Below are 16,990 nucleotides of genomic sequence, written 5' to 3'. Positions count from 1 at the left end.
GCTTCGCAAGACGAAAACGTCTTGCAAGTTTGTTTCCTTTTTCTTAACACCATTAATACAGTTGCGACTTGACTTCGAGGAGCAACTCATAGAACGCGGTGTGGTAGCCTTTTTTGAGGTTTTTGGTGATTTTTGAAGCTTTTCCAAAACTTTTCCGACACCGTGCTTCGCAAGACGAAAAATTCGCTAGATGAAAAACTCGCGGAACGAATTAATTTCGTCTTGCGAGGCACCACTGTATTTTTTTTTTAAAAAAAATAAAGGTTGACTTACTTTATAATCATGCATTGGTTCACAGCAAAGGCAGCAGCAAATCCATGCAGGCAAAATGCTTATGGTGTAACCAGCTTCAGCCACAGGAATAGGGGTTCTCCTAACAACTCTCAGAACCCTCAACAAACTACAACTCCCACAACTCTTTGGGAGGAAGACCATGGCTGTTGAAAGTGGTATCATAGTGCTTTAAATGTATGCTGTGGTGGCGGCCACACACACACAACAGTTGTCCCAGTTATAGCCCCTCCTCTTTACTCCATTTATTAGCATGTGGAAATGAGTTGCAATTTGGGAAATCTTTGTGGACAAAATGCCTACCTGGCAAAAAGGGCAGGGAATGGTTTTCCCCCGATGGGCTTGAGCTGGTCCCTAGGGGACCAGGCAGTCACAGATCCCAAGGGAAGAGGGAAAGACCTCGTCCGCCTGGAACCTTCCCTGAAAGGCAGGTTGTAATTCATGTTTGGAATTAATTTCAGGGATCCCAACAAGCAGAAATCCAAAAAAAGTGGTGAATCGAATGGCATGGCAGATATTCTGAAATTCACCAAGGTAATACAGATAGTTTTATTGAGCAATGATAGTTTTCTTCTGACTGGCTGCCTCTCTATATGTGTGTATTGTGGACTCTAATGGGACCCCACTGAAGGGCGCGCGGAGGTCTTAAACCGGGGACTTTGGTGGGAGGGCCCATTCATTTTAAGGAATGAAACTTGATTTTTCAAATTTATTCAATGAGGGGGTCTTTAAAATATGTTTTTGGGTGTGAGGAATTCAAATCTGCTATTATTTTTGTGGCTGGACAACATTTAGTTTGGTAAACTGTTTGATGAAGAAGCACATAAACTGCTTTTGGAAAACCAAAGAATTTTAATTTTAAAACGTCAGGTAATGCCTAATAATAATAATAATAATAATAAACTGCAAGTACTTAGCAATCCGTTTTAATGATTTCTATGCAATTCTACACACATTTTACTTACCTGGCAAAACTAAATTATATTAATTTAACCAAAATATATTTTGAATTCCCAAGTCATTTTTTTTTATTGCTTTCACTAAATATTTTCTTGAGTTACATGTTTCAACTTTTTAGTACCCCTCACTTGGGGGATTTGAAAGTTTAAAAATTTGACATGCCCCCATGTCACTGAGCCACTCATAATTGTTTGGCTTGCACCGGGGAAATCCCTGCCCACTGCATCCCCAAACAGTTATTTATGTTTAGCAACATTTATACACCACTTCCTCCCCATCCAAAAAAAAGACCTCTAAACGGTTTACAAAAGGAAGTGTAAAATATACATTTTATAAATACATATAAAGACAAACATTAAAAACTAGTTGTATTTTTATAAAATTGGTTTGTATCCAGTATTAGTCATATTCAGTGTAAACCCATTGAAATTAATATCTAAAAAGCTGTCATGCAGCACGCTTGCTTTTTCCTTCTCTGGAGGGTAGCACTCGAACGAATGGATTCGAATTACAAGAAGGAAGATTCCCTTCCAACTCTATGATTCTATGACTTGCTTAGGTCCATTATTTTAAATGGATCCACTTTAAGTAAAGCTTAGCTGGATACAACCCATTAAATAAAATGTCAGCCTCCACTTCTGTGTTTCGTTAAACTAACGCAGTTCAGGTCCAAGGGGTTTTATTCAAGTGTGTAAAGCATTGTGTGCAACTGTCACACCCCTTTGCTTGCCCCAATTCCTTTGCCCATTGCCTGTGGAACCAAACCTCTTCCTTTCTTCCCTGCACAGGCCCCCATCCAGGAGTCGCTCATTGAATTCACGGACAGCAGCCTGAACAAAATAGCTGCAGAAACTTTCCAAGGTGAGGAGCCGGGAGGTCCACTTTAGGAAGGCACAAGCAGGACCCGGGCAGAACAGCACGCTTCTCTCCTGCGATTCCCAGCAGCTGGTAATCAGAAGTATCACTTCCTCTGATCGCATGAGGAGAAAAGTGATCAGGCATGATGGGGCCGTATCTTTCTCTCGTAAAGTTGTAGTTCCGTTCTGTGTGTGTGGCAAAGGGAAGACTCCAAATGATCTTGGAGCACATAGTGTGCTAAGGAATTCTCTCTCACAAGGTGGGTGGCTTTAAAAGAGAATTAGAAAAAAATCACAGAGGATAAAGCTGTCAGTGGCTACCAGCTACAATGTCTAGGCCAGGGGTCAGCAAACTTACCGCGCCTCGGGCCAGTGTCTCCAGCGCCGATCGCGCAGCGGGGGAGCGCATGCCCATACGCATGCACACACACTATTTCCGGCACACTTCCGGGTCGGAGGAGCACCAGAAATAGCTTGTGCGCATGTGCAAATAACACTTGTGCATGCGCGCAAGCTATTTCCAGTGCTCCTCTGACCTGGAAGTGGGCAGCTGCGCAGCGCAGCACCGGTAAGAGCGGGCGGTGGGAGTTGCTCTGGGCCGGATAAACGAGTCCTTCAGGCCTTATCCGGCCCCCACACCTTAGTTTGGGGACCCCTGGTCTAGGCCAGGGGTCTGCAACCTTTAAGACAAAAAGAGCCACTTGGACCTGTTTTCGAAGAAAAAAAACCTGGGAGCCGCAAAACTCGTCATCATAAAAATAACTTTTTTGTCACTTTTTTATTATTTGTTTGACCCCTCAGAATTACTCCTCCTCATAGAAATAAACGTTAAATTAACAAGTTACCTTTTTTTGTGTGTGTGTTCTTCACTCCCCTTCAAAATAGTGACCAGCGTACATGCCCCCTTTCAATGCAGTGACCAGCGTACATGCCCCTTACAATGTAGTGGGCGGGCGGGCGGGAAGGTGACATCGGGACGATGCGTGACTAACGCACGCACCGCCCCCATGCGACGTCACAGCCAGTACAGCGTCTGCGACAGTGGGGTGTGTCGGGGCGCACAACGCTCCTCCTCCCCTCGCTAGTATCCGCCCCGGAGCCGCAGCAAAGGTGTAAAAGAGCCACATGCGGCTCCGGAGCCGCGGGTTGCAGACCCCTGGCCTAGGCTATTTCTCCACTATCGGAGATTGTATGTCTTTCTGAATACCAGTGGCTAAGAATTGCAAGTGCTGCTGTGCTCTGGTCTTGCTTTTGGGTGTCCCAGGGGCAAGATGTGGGAAAGAGGACTCTGGGCTAGATGGGCCACTGACCTGATCCAACAGGTTCTTCTTGACTTCTTATCTGGAGTGTCTTTCTCTCTGTGTGTGTGTGTTTTTATCTGCATCTGCTTTTCCAGCTGTGATGAAGTTTATGGGCGACCTCCCCCTCAAAGGACAAACTGAGCTAGAGGTGGTGTGTTCTCTTCTCAAGGTAATCAAACTTCCTCTCTTCTTCTCAGGTTTTAAAACTGAATTTTAATAGCAACAAGCAAGTCACAGGGGAAAAGAAATGAAAGACAATTTAGTTTCAAAAAAAGGGATAAGTTGTCTCAATTGTCAGTAAGAAAGTGCAGGGTACAGAGTCAATAATAAAACATATCAAGAAGGAAAGGATGCCTGGTCTCTAATTACCAAAGGATTCCATGGTCTAAATTAAAACAATTACCGGTACATATTTCCCCCCCCCAAAAGGTTAAGAATTACATTGAACTGTGCTAAATCCAGACTCTCACATAGACCCATGGGGCCTGGCATCCCTGAGCCACTTGTATTTGTATATAAGATAGGTAAAGGTAAAGGGGCCCCCAACCATTAGGTCCAGTTGTGGCCAACTCTGGGGTTGCGGCGCTCATCTCGCTTTATTGGCCGAGGGAGCCGGCGTCCAGCTTCCGGGTCATGTGGCCAGCATGACTAAGCCGCTTCTGGCTAACCAGAGCAGCGCACGGAAACGCCGTTTACCTTCCCGCCGGAGCGGTACCTATTTATCTACTTGCACTTTTTATGTGCTTTCGAACTGCTAGGTTGGCAGGCGCTGGGACCGAGCAACGGGAGCTCACCCTGTCACGGGGATTCGAACCGCCGACCTTCTGATCGGCAAGCCCTAGGCTCTGTGGTTTAACCCACAGCGCCACCTGTGTCCCTTGTATATAAGATAAAATTAGGGCAAATGGCAAAAAGCGGTCTCAAGCACTGTGGCCCTTGGGCAATTTTGGCTTAGGCGAGATTTTTTCAAGAGTAAGCTGCTTTCTGGCCCTTGTGGGGAATGGAAGCTGTGGAGCCAACGCAGAAACAAGCTCCAACGAAGTCTGGAGCTGATGGAACTCCCTCCTGGGCTTATATCTGCACTGGGGCTGCACTCGCCAAGCCAGCCTGGTTGCTCTGGCCTCTCCTAGTAAACATTCTCATTCTCGAGTGCAGCTGCTATAGTCCAGAGGTCACCATTGTGGCACCCACAGGTGAACATGCACTCACAGCTTCACTTCCTTCCTCTGAAATCAGGCTTGCAAGAAGCGTTCTGTTGTAGCCAGTACAATAACATTACGTCTTGCACTCCATTGCAGCCTTGTGCGTGCATTGTGCGCACAAAGGTTTCTCCAATTTCCACATGTGCCCACAGGCCCCAACACGATGGTGACCCCTTTTAAAATCCAACGACATATCAAGGACACAACATGGGCTGCCCCTTAGCCTTAGTGCAGCAGCCTTCAACCTTCTCTAACCTGATACCTGCTTTTAAGCCAAACATCATGCTGCTGCAACCGCCTTAGGCCAGGCTGTGACCAATTAACCAATTAATGACCTGTAGTCTAAAGCATGCTCTTCTGATTTGCAGAGCTGCTGAGCTTGTCATAGCCGTGGCGGGCTACAGGGCCAGATTTAGGTTTGATGAGGCCCTAAGCTACTGAAGCTAATGGGACCCCTTATTTGTCTAGCTGTCCTTTGTCAACAACAAATTGCCGCTGTTTTTTGTGTTGAATATATGCTATATGGCAATTTATGGAGCTAAGAGGTATCTAAAGCCATTTGCACATATTGCCATGCAACCAGTCCATGCAGAATGTTGTTGTTGAGTCGTTTAGTCATGTCCGACTCTTCATGACCCCCTGGACCAGAGCACGTCAGGCACTCCTGTATTCCACTGCCTTCCGCAGTTTAGTCAAACACATGCTGGTAGCTTCCTTCACGGATCACTGCCTTGCCATGGCGAAGGGGCATGAATAACTCAGAGAAGATATGAGCTATGCCGTGCAGGGCCACCCAAGATGGACAGGTCATAGTGGAGAGTTTTGACCAAACGTGATCCACCTGGAGCAGGAACCGGCAAGCCACTCCAGTATCCCTGCCAAGAAAACTCCATGGACAAAGACAATAGGCATGCAGAATGTAGGCACCCTATATATAGAAATGAGCAAACCAGTAATATTTTAGGGATCAGGCTAGCAGGCGGGGCCTATTACTTACATCATAGGAGCCTACACAACACACGACACTGTTGCTGTATGTAGGGTTTATTTGATTTGTTTTTTATCTTATATTTTGGATATGTACATCCAGGTGTTTTTTTCTTTAAAAATGTTGGGGTTCCCCAAGAGAGTGGGGCCCTAAGCTATAGCTTGTTTAGCTTATACGTAAATCTGGCACTGGAGGGCTGCTGTGGCAAACTCTTCCATCACCTTCCCAGGCCAGAAGTCTTAGTGGGGAGATAGCAAGTGGCGGCTGCTACGAGAGCAGCCAGCAAGAGCTGGGACTCCCCTGAGACATGTATAATTCCATACTTGCTCCTGATTCTCCACTAGCTCTGCGGGGACCACGAGGTCATCAGGGACGAGGTGTTTTGCCAGATCATCAAACAGATCACAGACAACACCAGCACCAAGACGTACGTGAGTCTCTGGTAACAACCCGCAGGCCTGTGCACAGTGGTGGCGGGGGGGGGGGGGCTTCTATGTAGAAGCACACCTTAAATTCAGTTATCTTCCTTTCAACCTGTTTAAGATTAAAAGAATAATTATGTCCACATGTAAATTCATCATTTCCATGCACTTTTATCATAATTTACACCTTTTTGTATGCAACTTTCCCTAACATAGCACATTTTTTAAATGTTCTTTTCACTGATATTTGCATTTCTGTCTACAACTGTACCCTACTAAAGTGGTACCTCCGGTTATGAACGCTTCTGGTTACGAATGCTTCAGGTTACAAGCTCCGCTAACCCAGAGGTAGCTGCTCCTGGTTGCAAACTTTGCCCCAGGATGCGAACGGAAATTGCGCGCCAGAGGCCCCAGTGGCAAAAGTGCGCCTCGGGATAAGAACGGTTTCAGCTTAAGAACGGACCTCTGGAACGAATTACGTTCACAACCAGAAGTACCACTGTATATGCATTTTCACATAGCTGCAGAATTTGGAGTACTGTCAGTTTTGAAGGCTGTGTTTCAGTTCGCACCTAGTTTCAGAAAGTGCAAATTGGGCAGGTTTTCCATTAAAGGTGAACTGGATAGCATTTGTCCCCCCCGTTTCTAGTGATGAGTGCCGCCCCGTGGGATACAGAGTGCTTCCGATGTCAAAAGGTCCCTACATATTGTAGGAGGGGAGAGGAGGAAGGAAGGGGGAGGAGAGAGGGATAGTAGCACTCCAAACTGCATCCCAAGTTTGTGCATTTCTTGCATACTACTTTAACAGCCCCCAATTCCCTTCTTTGGGGGGTTTCACACAGGGACAGCTGCCAGAAAGGTTGGAGGCTGCTCTACATCCTGAGTGCCTATTACAGATGCTCTGAAGTCCTCCGACCATATTTGCTGCAGTTCCTCCAAGAAATCTGCAACAGTCCCAGCTTGCATTTCCAAGGTGAGATATTGGGAGATTCGCCCCTGGAGACCATCTGGTCAACCAGTCACAAGGTTACGTATGCGCTGTCCTGGCTGAGAAAGAGACACGCCTCAGTGGTGGAGCACCTGCTCTGCATGCAGAAGAACCCATGGAATCATAGAATTGTAGATCTGGAAGGGATTCTGAGGGTCATCTAGTCCAACCCCCTGCAATGCAACCCCAGATTTCGACCCCAAACATTTGCAGGTAGGATTGAGAAAGATTCCTGGTCTGAAACCCTGGAGAGTTGCTGCCAGCCGCTGTGGACAATATTAAGCTATGTCAGCCTTTCTCAACCTTGGAGCCCCAATGCTATTGGACTACAATTCCCATCATCCCTAGTGAGAAGGATCCCTAGTCAGGGATGATGGGAGCTGTAGTCCAACAAATGCAAATTTTGCCTTTGTTCAGTAGAATAGTTTCTACACACACTTTCCCACTGGCTTCTCTGTCCTCCACCCAGGCAAGCAAAATGCATGATCAGAGTTCAAGGATACATTCCTAGCCAGGCAAAAATGCTCAAGTGGGGTATGAACTAGGCCTGGTGAGGGGTGTGGCCTTATGAGGGGTGTGGCCTGCGGAGACCCTGTGTGGGGAATCCGGGGGGGGGGGCTTCATTTGGCTCCTGGATCTCAGGTTTCCATCCCCTGCCCTACAGCCAGCTTTTCCCCTATTGAGAATGGCTGTGCTGGAGATTCACAGAATTTTATTTACTTATTTAGTAGCTTGCTTCCCAAGATAAAAAACTAGGTTTGTGTCAAATGCCTTGAGAGTGCTCCCGTTTTCCTCTAGCAAATGTTATAACCGTTTTCGCCTTAAACTGCTTTGCATCAGGACTGCTCATCCGAATTTAACATTTCACAACTCCTGGGGCAGGGAAAGGGGTTAGATCCCAGGAAGAAAACGGTGGCTGCTTCTGCCTGCCCTCATCCATCAGGCTGCCCTGTTTGGGACGCTTTCCTCCCCGCTGCCCATCGCTCATTAATGAATGGAAATGAGCCCATCTGCTCAGCTCTCAGAAGGCAGCTTCAGTCGGAAGGCAGCTCACCTGTCGCAGCCGGTGGTTATTTCCTCGTTAAAAGACGCAGGTTCCAAAACTGGCTCCAGTGGCTTCAGAGTGGAAAGGAATATTGGCAAAGATAGATGACTCCCCACTCCCCAAACTAGGCTGTTAGCTAGGGATGCCAGCTCACTGCATGCCCCCTTAGAATGGTGTCTGCCCCACAGATGGTCTTTGTACCACAGAAGTTTGGGAGCTTGGAAGATGTGGAACATGAAAAACTAGGCAGAGAGTTTTTAATCCATCTGCCAGGGTGCACCAGGGTGAATTTCAGGTTGCGGTGGCCTGCCAAGTCTTGAATGCACCTGATGGTAGCAAATATATGCCATCAGCTCAGCACAAGCTGAATCAGCTAGAAGTTGGCACTGGGCAGGGTTTCCCCCTGGCTGCTCTATGCCAAAGCAATCATGTGCATCCACACTTACTGCTGAAATCGAGTCTTCCATATAATTAAGCGCAAATAGCCGTCCCAGGCTGCCCCCAAGCCAGCCTTCCCCCCTCCCTGCCATCTTTGTTCACTCACTCCAGGTGACAGCAATATCAGTTGCGCTTCATTGTTTTCTGTGTTCTCCTCCAGCACGTTTTCCGATCTGCTTTGTAGCATTTGGGTCTGGTCAATTCTATTGTATATAGCCAAAGGCCTTTACAATGGGCAACAGAGAAGAAAAGGAAAATTTTCCTCTAAGGTCTTACAACGTAGCCTGTAGCAGCTTGCAACATAAAAAGAAATTCACAGCATTAAATATTAAAATTGGAATGCATTCCCATACCTGGAACGGAGCTTCTTGGCTGCCAGCGCAAATTTGGCTCCCTGGTGGGTAATATATAGATGTTTATCTGCTAGGAGTTCAACTATCACTTCTGTGCGGATCGACCTGGAAGCCAATTAAGAATTGGCAATATAAATTTTCCTCTGGGCATTGTATACAGGGGGCAAATCAGCAGATACTGTGTGATGTCCTCTACCTGATTGCATTCATTTATGCATTTGCAACACATATGGGGAATTCCCCTCTAAATATAACAAGGGCATCTGTTGGAATCTTAGCTCTGCAAAGGCCCTGCGTAGTTGTGGGAAGGTCAGAGTCTCAAGGTAATGGAGCCTTGAGTGAGTGGTCTTAATTTGGGGGTACCAAGTAGATTAACGGGCAGCAATGATGGATGCTCTGTCTTGGTTGGCAGCCTCATCAAAAATCCAGTTTCTAAGGTCACGTGGGCTAAGGGCTAAGTAGTTCTCCATTTGAAGAGTCTAAGCATTTGGGAGGCTCCTGAAGCTGCGTTTCCACCCCCATCGTTCTGCCCGGACACTGAGGTCCAGCTCCGAGGGCCTTCTGGCGGTTCCCTCGCTGCAAGAAGCCAAGTTACAGGGAACCAGGCAGAGGGCCTTCTCGGTAGTGGCGCCCGCCCTGTGGAACGCCCTCCCACCAGATGTCAAAGACAAAAACAACTACCAGACTTTCAGAAGACATCTGAAGGCAGCCGTGTTTAGGGAAGCTTTTAATGTTTAATAGACTATTGTGTTTTAATATTCTGTTGGAAGCCACCCAGAGTGGCTGGGGAAACCCAGCCAGATGGGCGGGGTATAAATAATGCATCATTATTATTATTATTATTATTATTATTATTATTATTATTATTATTATTATTATTATTATCTGTGTGTGCAAATAAAATGCAATTGCAGTGCCAGCCTCTCCAGTATGCATGGGCAAAATGCTACTGAGGCTTTTCAGGGCTGCTGTACCTTTAACTAAAAGCATCCTGTTCATTCGTTCTACCCATTTTATTTCTCCCTGTTCAGTAGAACTGGGGATGCTTGGCATCACCCAATTAGTAAGCATCTGTTTGCACCTGTAGGCATTTTAGCCTCCGGTGCTTTGCCCTGTGCATTGTCTTTAAAATCAGGCTTAGGTGAGTCTAAAGAGCTGATTCTCTCTACAGCATTTGAGAAATCTGGAGCCCCACATTTCACTTCTCCTCTCGGATACTTCCTCTCTCACACACACTTTCTGTCTCTGCCTCTCTCTCATATTTATTTCATGGTCTCCATCAGGCATCGCCAAGGCATGTGAGCAGAACCTGCAGAAAACCTTTCAGTTTGGTGGCCGCTGCGAGTTCCCCAGTAACATTGAGCTCAAAGCCATGGTGGTGAGTGCCCTGCAAGTCCCACAAGGGCTTTGCTGGATATAATGGGGGGGAGGGTTACACCAGAAGGAGAATGGCTTCCAAACAGGGATGGGTGGTGCTGTGGTTTGTATTTACGAACTGTTTTCTATTACAGTATTTGAATGCTGTAAATGTTGATGGGCCTTTTTTTAACATGCTGTTTCAGTTATTGGGCACACTGCTGGTGTGCCCTATGGACAGGTCTGCTGGTGGTGTGGTTGTGTGATTTGGGAACTGGGAATGACCCACCAGGAGTCCACTTTGGGGGCAAATGCATTCAAATCGCAGTTCAAATCCATGTTGTGGTTCACAGCAGGTTCAGATCCCCAAGTAGTCAACTTTCAGGTCTGTTATCTGGCCTGAGTGGATGCCTTGCATAATCTAGGGCAGGCATGGGTTCATTTCCAGAGGAAACACTCAGGTTCTTGACTGTCCGGGTTCTGGAACCTGAAGGGAGCTGGCTGTCAGCCCTAGCAGGAAGAAGCAAGTGTGGACATTATATCAGGAAAGAGCTGAGTTCCAGAATAAGCAGGAAAAGAGCATTAGAGGGACAGCCATGTAATCACAGCCAGGTACTGGAGCAGGTGCTGATGTCATGGCCTCATACCAGCAATGAGTTGTTCTGACTAAGGAGGGAACTCTAAGACCAGGGCTTTATAGGGCCTGGTGAGCAAGGGTTGACCCTGGAGCGTCAGCTGACAGATAGCTCAGGCAGGCTGGTACTGCAGTCTAGAAGGCACCCCTGAGACACGGAGCTCAGATCTCCCAGATTTGCAGTGCTGATGGGATGCAAACAGGAGAGTCACCAGAGCCGGACTCCTAGCAGTAAGGTCCTCTGGCTAATACGTTTCTAAACATGGCTTATGATTCAGGGTAGGTGCACCAGCCTCTTTCCATTCCATGCCAGTTTCTCACACCCTCAACAATCGTTAAGTCTGTTCCATCCTGTTTTCTCCTGTTTTTTTTGAAAAAGATAAACATTTTAAACCATTTTTGTATGCTTTCCTTAAAATATGTGTTTTGTATATTATTTTATATACATTTTCCTGCATTTCCCCCTATGCTTTTCAGCACATTTCCTTCTAAAATACACATCCCATCCCCAGTAAAATACACGTTGTTGGGTGCACATTTCTGAAGCAAGAGTGCACCGCAGTGTGTGATCTGATGGTTAGCTGCTTCTCACTTCGCAGAGATAAATGCGGAGATTATGAAATAAGTTAGTTTACTTTAAAATGCAGAATTCTCCTCCATTTTTACTTATGACCCATGAACTTTGTCTTTCCTTCCTTCCTTCCTTCCTTTGCCAAGGCTGGAAGGAGCTCCAAGCGGCAGCTGTTCCTCTTACCGGGAGGCATTGAGAGGCACCTCAAGATCAAAACTTGTTCGGTGAGTGGAAGAGGAAGGATCTCTCACCCCCATAGATCAGGGAAAGGGAATTTCAGGCCCAGGAGCCAAATGTTGACCCTCCAGGCCAACAGAACAGTTGTGACTTAATCAGCTTGCAAGAGCTTCCTTCATTACCATCTTCAAATGTTAAAACAATTCCAGGTGGGGATTAGCGTCTTGCCCTTTCTCAGAACCATCTTTACCTTCCATCTTCTTAAAAAAAAAATCTAGCTTGCAGAAGAGATCTGTATGGTTTCAAAGTTTGTATTCCTTGCTTATGAACTTTGGCATTATTTAAAACTAGCAGAAAGTGCCCGGTGCCGCCCAGGAATTCTAATAAACCTATTGTTATTTTTAAATGGATAGTACAGTGGTGCCCCGCAAGACGAATGCCTCGCAAGACGGAAAACTCGCTAGACGAAAGAGTTTTCCGTTTTGGAGGTGCTTCGCAAAACGAATTTCCCATGGGCTTGCTTCGCAAGACGACAATGTCTTGCGAGTTCCTGCTGGTTTTTTCCCTCCCCCCCCTTTTTCTAAGCCGCTAAGCTGCTTATCAGCTGATCCGATCAGCAGATAAGCCGCTAAAATCCGCTAATAGCGCTAATCTGCTAATCCTTCAATGGGCTTGCTTCGCAAGACGAAAAAAACCGCTAGACGAAGAGAATCACAGAACGGATTCTTTTCGTCTTGCGAGGCACCACTGTATAAATTAGAGTTTTGGGGCTGTGTGTGCACACACTGTATCTCTCTCACATACAGCAATATATTGCATCTGAAGGCACCAAACATAGCTAAAAACTACCTCCTCCACCTCAGGAAACCTCATTTGTATCTGCCACGTCCGTTTGGGTGAAGTCATGGCGAAGTCATGTTTTGGTCCACCATCTTGTTTCAAAATGGTGTCCCGCATCCAAACACAGACAAAGACCGCATTGGGAAGCCACCTGACAAGTTTGGCAATGATACAAGATACATAGCTGTCAACATTTCCTATTTTTTAAGGGAAATTCCCATATTCCAAATAGGATTCCTCACAAGAAAAGGGAAAAGTTGACAGCTATGACAAGATATCGTCTAACCAAAGACACTCCAACCCATAGCGAACAGGCAGGCAGACAAGCAGACAGGCAAACCACATTCCAGAATATGTACCTGGTCATTTGTGACTCAACTTCTCTGTCCCTCACCTGCATTTCCAGGTTGCGCTGGATGTGATAGAGGAGTTATGCTACGAGATGGGACTACGCCGCCCTGAGGCCTTTGACGAATACATCATTTTTGCTGTCGCCAACAGAAGTGAGTCCCGCTGGGCCCCAGAGGAGAGAATTCCTTAGTCCAAAGACCAGGATTAAACGTATCGTTCCACTCCCTGTATTTTGTTCTGTAATAAACGAAAATCTGCTCTTATTCCCTTATGGGGGACACAAGAGCCTTTATAAAGTCCTTTGTGGGTTCTCCATCGGTCGGAGAAAAGAACAGAGGCCAACCAGAGAATATTGACAAGCAAAGCAGCTAGTAAGCCTGATCTTTACTGAACTGTTGCAACAGGGTGCCCCCTTCACACGCAGGAGGAGGACCCAGAACCTAGGTGTGCCCGCCCTTATATAGACATTTTAAATTGCCCGCCCTGGAGTCCAAAACCACCCTCAGAAACATCCTACCTACATCACAGAAAGGGGTGGTCTACAACAGAAAATCTGAGTGCGCTGTTTACCAGAAATCTGAGTTGTTTACCTCCTGTCTGGCAGGTTACCTATTAATGCTTACTTGATTGGATACCCTGGGGAGCCTGGCCAGTCTTTTGTAATGATAAATACTTAGTTCCTGAGCCAGGTCACAGGCTCACCCTATTCCAACACAGACATACCCTTAAGACAAGATTTGTGAAGGAAAAGACAATGGGGAGGCTTTTCCATTTTCCTTTGACTTTGCAGAGAAAACATTTGGTCAGCTTGGGAGCCAAAAATGGCTTCATGGCTGTTTTCCTGTGCTGTTTCAGATTCAGACATGTGGTTTACCATATTTTTCACCCCATAGGGCGCACCTAGTTTTTTTGGGGGGGGGGAAATAAAGGGGAAAAAATTTCCTTTATTTTCCCCCCCAAAACCAGGTCGGGGAATCCAAACCAGGTCGGGGAACAGTGGGATGGCGGCGCTCCGCCTCCCCGCTGTCCCCCGAGCTTGTGGGGCTGCCCGATATCTGCACGAAGCCCGGGGCGCACTGTGCAGCGCGCCCCAGGCTTCAGGATGCAGGCTGCTATCCGCAAGCCTTGGGAGCCCGACGGGAACTCCCGTGGAGCTCCCAAGGCTTGCGGAGAGCTTCCTGAAGCCTGGAGAGCGAGAGGGGTCCGTGCGCACCGACCCCTCTCGCTCTCCAGGCTTCAGTGAAAGCCTTCATTCGCCCCATAGGACGCACACACATTTCCCCTTCATTTTTGGAGGGGAAAAAGTGCGTCCTATAGGGCGAAAAATACGGTATATATTTTTGTACGTGTTTGCGTGGTACATTTATGAACATTTATTACATATCTAAGACCTTAATTTTTTATTTCAGTTCAAACTACCAATTTCAGGATCGGATCACATTGCCGACTTAAACTAGGTTTACTAATTTCCTGGTGGACTATGAGTGCCTGAGAACAGTCTGGCTGCTGGATCAGACCAAAGGCCAATCTGTTCCAGCACCCTCCTTTCATAGGAGCCAAGCAGACGCTTATGGGAGCCTGCAGATGGGATCTGAGTGCTCTCCCCCACTTGTGTTCCCTACAACTGGTATTCAGAGTCATACCACCTCCAACAGCAACAGCAGAGGTGGAACACAGTCTTATCCTCCATGAATACACCCCGAAATTACCCAACCCCCCAAAAACGGACCATTTCAATAACTTTTCTATGAGGCTTCCTAGCAGCACCCCAACAATATGTGCATTGGCTTTCGTGGGTGGATTTGCACAGACACCTGAGTTCTAAAGAGTCACTGCACAAAAATGACCAAATTCGGATAAATTTATTGCCTGTCATATGTTGTTTCAGTAGGACAACAGGCGTATAATTTTGTAGGCATTATTATCATTCTTGCTTGTGAAAATTCACCCGGTTGCACCTGAAATGTTATTTCTTTTTGAGATGCCGGACTTTATCTGGAAAGCGTCTACCACCACCTGTTGGTAGAGGGCTGTCAAACCATTCTTTTGGCCGTGTAGGAAAAGAGCAGTTTGCACACACACCCCTTTAGCAAATCACCAGTCTATATTTGGAAGCTAGGGGGGCCAGACTGTACGCCAGGTGAACGCAGCCACCCACTTCACCAGGAACACCAGGCTGCTTTGAAAATCGGATCCGTGCCATTTTGCCCACGCAGATCAGAATGTTCGGCCTTTGAACAAAAAGGAGTACATCCTTGATGTTGCCCTGGAAATGGAGAACGTGGACAGCGGCTTCATGTTCTGGTATCGGCGCATCATCTGGGCCCAGCCGCTAAAGTTTGACAATGAGCTCTATGTCACCATGCACTACAATCAGGTGAGACCTTTACAGCAAAGAGAAGGGAAAGCTTTCAGAGAGGAGCAGCCGAGTGCACATCTTGTTCCTTCTCAAAATGACTCATAGGTAGGTTTCCTTCCAGGTCTTGGTGGTGGTGACATTTGTTTGGGAAGGCATTTTTGATTAGGACAGGTCGACCAGTGACTCTGCAGCCTATTTTTACTTGGTTCGAGACGGTCAGAGACTCTGAAGTGGCCTTTCTCCCCCCACTAAGCGGTCTATAAAATGGGTGGTCACAAAAATAAGACAGGGTCTTAAAGACTAACAGGTTTGTTGTGTCAATAAGCTAACCACTGCTCCTGCTAGATAGGGATGATGGGAGTTGTAGTCCAAAAACAGCCGGAGACCCAAGTTTGGGAAACCCTGTATTTTTGTGTTTTGATATTCTATTTTTTTATTTTTATAAAATATTTATTAAATTTTCACAAATTATATAAACAAACACAACAATTCAAACAAACACACATACAAGAAAAAACAAGCATAATTTCAAATCCTTATTTTCTTAAAACTTACTTCCCCGACCTCCTCATACCTTCCCTTTCTGCATTCCAATTTCAAATATTCAGTTCAGCAAATCCTCACCCTTACTTTTATATAATTATTAACCTTTCTTTTCTTTTGACTTAATCTTTACAGCTGTAATCCATTTAATTTCTAAAACCGCATCATTCTAACACTCATTAATTTTACAATGTTTCTTAAGATAGTTCTTGAATTTCTTCCAATCTTCTTCCGCCGTCTCCTTTCCCTGCTCCTGCCAACCCAGCAGTACTTGCACTGCGTGCTTTCGAACTGCTGGGTTGGCAGGAGCAGGGACCAAAGAATAGGAGCTCACCTCGTCGCGGGGATTCGAACCGCCACCTTCTGATCAGCAAGCCCTGGGCTCTGTGGTTTAGACCCTATGAAGGGCAGTATAGAAATCTAAATCATAATCATAATAAATATACATAATGTATGCATACATGGCTATAGAGAGGAAGGAAGTATTTCAAACAGTGATTAGAAAGATTTATAGCTCAATAAAATTCCCGAACTGGGTGCCATGTCAAAGGCAGGAAGTAGTCTGTGACATTTCTCAGGGTACATGCTAAGGAACGGCTCCTCTGCATGGTAGCAGAATCTATGAAGACTCCACCTTACGAGATCGTAGTATATACAGCATTTCAAATATTTGGAAGCGCCAAGTGCTACTTAATTATTGTTCGTATTTATGACTCCTCCTCTCGTTCCCTCAGGTTCTCCCTGATTATCTCAAAGGGCTCTTCAACACTCTCCCTTCCATGAGGCCGAGTGAGCAACAGTTCCAGCAAGTCTCCAAGCTGGCTGCTCTGCAGCACCGAGCAAAGGACAGCTTCTACCTGCCTACCGTGTAGGTGCCCTGTAGGTTAGGGGGCTGCGGGGACAGGGCAAAAAGGGGACATGTCCCCCCTCCAACCAGGAAGCAATTCTGAGCTGGCAGGTGCCAGGGGACTGCTTCTTATGCTCTGCCTCGATCACCGAGGCAGAGCTGTCAACTTTCAGATTTGAAAATAAAGGATCAGCAGCCTCACCTGTCCCGGAGACGGTCTATGGGCTATCTAACAATCCGGGATAGCAGCGGGAAGTGGCGCTGAAATAAGGGAATTTCCCGCAATCAAAGGGAAGGTTGACAGCTATGCACCGAGGCCCTCTTGGATGGCTCCCCAAGCCCCTGAGGTCTGGTCGGCCTTTACTCAGGATCAAGCCATGGTTGTGGCAGGTTCTGCCCTGTGGAACTTCCTGCCAGTAGAGGTTTGGCAAGATGCCTTCCCCTTCTCCTTTTAGACCTCCAGTGGA

At 46.6% G+C, this 16,990-nt stretch overlaps 1 protein-coding gene across 4 annotated transcripts in view; it reads left to right on the top strand.

Annotated features, from left to right (window-relative positions):
* The window catches only part of MYO15A (myosin XVA), a 94,718-nt gene that overhangs the window by 69,930 nt on the left and 7,798 nt on the right, over positions 1-16,990 (top strand). For all 4 annotated transcript variants that reach the window (XM_081169325.1, XM_081169324.1, XM_081169326.1 and 1 more), the window contains 10 exons: positions 753-825; positions 2,040-2,112; positions 3,505-3,578; positions 5,944-6,026; positions 6,864-6,994; positions 10,129-10,223; positions 11,553-11,630; positions 12,830-12,926; positions 14,991-15,151; positions 16,411-16,544. In XM_081169325.1, coding sequence (XP_081025451.1) covers positions 753-825; positions 2,040-2,112; positions 3,505-3,578; positions 5,944-6,026; positions 6,864-6,994; positions 10,129-10,223; positions 11,553-11,630; positions 12,830-12,926; positions 14,991-15,151; positions 16,411-16,544 — 999 coding nt within the window. The remainder of the gene's footprint in view (positions 1-752; positions 826-2,039; positions 2,113-3,504; positions 3,579-5,943; positions 6,027-6,863; positions 6,995-10,128; positions 10,224-11,552; positions 11,631-12,829; positions 12,927-14,990; positions 15,152-16,410; positions 16,545-16,990) is intronic.

The sequence above is a fragment of the Podarcis bocagei genome (genome assembly GCF_964188305.1).
Source record: "Podarcis bocagei genome assembly, chromosome: 14".
Classification (NCBI taxonomy): Eukaryota; Metazoa; Chordata; class Lepidosauria; order Squamata; family Lacertidae; genus Podarcis; species Podarcis bocagei.
The sequence above is the reverse complement of the archived record's forward strand: the minus strand, read 5'-3'. Positions and strand labels throughout refer to the sequence as shown.